We start from the raw sequence: 2,627 nt of genomic DNA, 5'->3' as shown, positions 1-2,627 counted from the left end.
CATCCATCCATCCATCCATCCATCCATCCATCCATCCATCCATCCATCCATCCATCCATCCATCCATCCATCCATCCATCCATCCATCCATCCATCCATCCATCCATCCATCCATCCATCCATCCATCCATCCATCCATCCATCCATCCATCCATCCATCCATCCATCCATCCATCCATCCATCCATCCATCCATCCATCCATCCATCCATCCATCCATCCATCCATCCATCCATCCATCCATCCATCCATCCATCCATCCATCCATCCATCCATCCATCCATCCATCCATCCATCCATCCATCCATCCATCCATCCATCCATCCATCCATCCATCCATCCATCCATCCATCCATCCATCCATCCATCCATCCATCCATCCATCCATCCATCCATCCATCCATCCATCCATCCATCCATCCATCCATCCATCCATCCATCCATCCATCCATCCATCCATCCATCCATCCATCCATCCATCCATCCATCCATCCATCCATCCATCCATCCATCCATCCATCCATCCATCCATCCATCCATCCATCCATCCATCCATCCATCCATCCATCCATCCATCCATCCATCCATCCACATCCATCCATCTATAACTGTTTCGAAATAGTTCGAAGCTTACCGCGAACTATCGATATTATTTTTACGCAATCCACTTATTGTACGGTTGTTTCAAATATGAGAATTACATATAAGGTTAACTACTTTTTGAATCAAACATTCTACTTAACTTCGGTCATTTGCAATCATGCATCACGTGCATATACGCATGATAGCATTGGGCAACAGATTTGATTTTATAAAGTTTTAAAGAACATTAATGACATTTTACTGGGGTATGGAGAAATAAATAACATCATCAAGCATTATTTTCAACAGGTAATATGCAATAATATATCACAATTGATTCGATATAGTAAAATTATTTCTAGTACGTTGAGGAAACATATTACTTGATTATTGAGACACAAACAGGGCAGTTGGGGTCAGCGGGATAAAACAATGTATTTTTGCACAATGGTGAAACATCTGAAGGTGAAGGATTCGAACTTATCATATTACATCATTAAAAGTGCATATTTGATTTAAGAAATGCTATAAGATACACTGACTCCCTTAAAGGATAATTTGTTGTTATTCATTTCACTTAAAGAGCAAGTCAGTCATTCATGATGTTCCGTCAGTTGCACATTAAACTATGGATATTTTTCAACATTTCCACAACATCAGTTGTATTAATGACCGTATATTTATTTGAAAGTTCATTAGACGGATCAGCATTTTGCCATCGCAAGTATTTGAGGTTTCTCCAGCGTGCCATGGCTTGGAAATGTACATTTGCAGTGGGCCAGTACTTAGGGTATAACTCGACCAAGCCGGCATGTTTAGGTAGAAACAATGTGTGGGTTAGGCCGGCACCATGCATGCCAATCAGTATGTCCGTCCTAGATATTAAACGCAACTGGTCTTTCATGGAGAGAAGATCAATTTGAGAACTTAGAACATTATGGCGAGGCAATAACTCCTTAAGTTTTTGTACCAATTCTTCATTATTTGCTATTTTTCTGCTTACTGATCCTGATGGGTTTCTAGGATGAGCTAAATAGTCTTTTCGTAAAAGGAGTACTACCGTCAGATTATCACAATCGAGTGCGTCATTGAAATGTACAGAGTGTCTTGAGAGAAAGAAGCTTCTAAATTCCTCCAGAAATGGCACTTGATGTAGATGGTGGCTGTTGAGCATGCTGTCGTAGCCAATGGTGGACCAGACCATACGTGGGAATGTTACTGCGTCAGTTATCTCACCTGCACGTATTATGCCACCGAAGAGCCGAGACCACGTGTCGTCCAGCGCTCCTGCTGGGTGACCGTCAACTATTAATATGATCACGTGATCAGGTACTAGCCTGAGAACCTTGGCGACCAGAAATGCGTTGTAAAAGTCCGTCATTGTGTGATATAGATTTGCGTATTCAAACCGCTTTATTGTGATTGCTGTCTTATCAAACCGTTGTTGAGTAGATATCATTTTGGTGGACTGATTATAAAATTCTAGTGCATTAAACCAGTCATTTAAATGGCTCGTCTGTTTGAAATGGTATGGTTTACCTTCCTGACAGCGAAGCTTGAAGTAACCCTTTTCTAAAGTATAATATTCCAGATCTTCTGTCTGATTTATTACATAAGATATGTTTTCTCCACCTTTTCTGCCATGCCCAAATTTCGGATCAACACGGACGTTCTTAAGTAAGGCGAAACTACGGTCGTAACCGATAAAGTTTCTTTTACACATATCCTTGACTTTTCCAATAACCGCTTGTATCTGATCTGCACCTAGATTTGACCAAGTCCACACATACTTGCCAGGCGCATTTGGGCTACTTGTCGTCACTACATGCACGTGCAATAATACCTTCTTGGGAGACAGACTGTACTTGAATTGACTTATTATGTCAGAATTTCTCCATGGAAACTTCCATCTTGTGCCAGGTTTCCTACCTAAGTTAATTTGAAGATTCTCACCCACGACACTGTTGCCCAAAATCCATGGGGCTTTGATGTTGATGAACGTGGTTAGTATAGAAACACACGACAAAACGACAATTATAACCGCGA

The 2,627-nt window shown here is 41.1% G+C and overlaps 1 protein-coding gene across 1 annotated transcript; it reads right to left on the bottom strand.

The window, feature by feature from the left end:
• Positions 1-1,191: 1,191 nt before the first annotated feature.
• On the bottom strand, positions 1,192-2,304 carry LOC128217538 (uncharacterized). The gene has a single exon (XM_052924736.1). It carries the CDS (start codon positions 2,302-2,304, stop codon positions 1,192-1,194), a length of 1,113 nt encoding a protein of 370 aa, XP_052780696.1.
• Between the last annotated feature and the right edge of the window lie 323 nt (positions 2,305-2,627).

This window comes from Mya arenaria, chromosome 14 (assembly GCF_026914265.1).
Source record: "Mya arenaria isolate MELC-2E11 chromosome 14, ASM2691426v1".
Classification (NCBI taxonomy): Eukaryota; Metazoa; Mollusca; class Bivalvia; order Myida; family Myidae; genus Mya; species Mya arenaria.
This window is presented reverse-complemented; position numbering and strand designations above follow the sequence as displayed.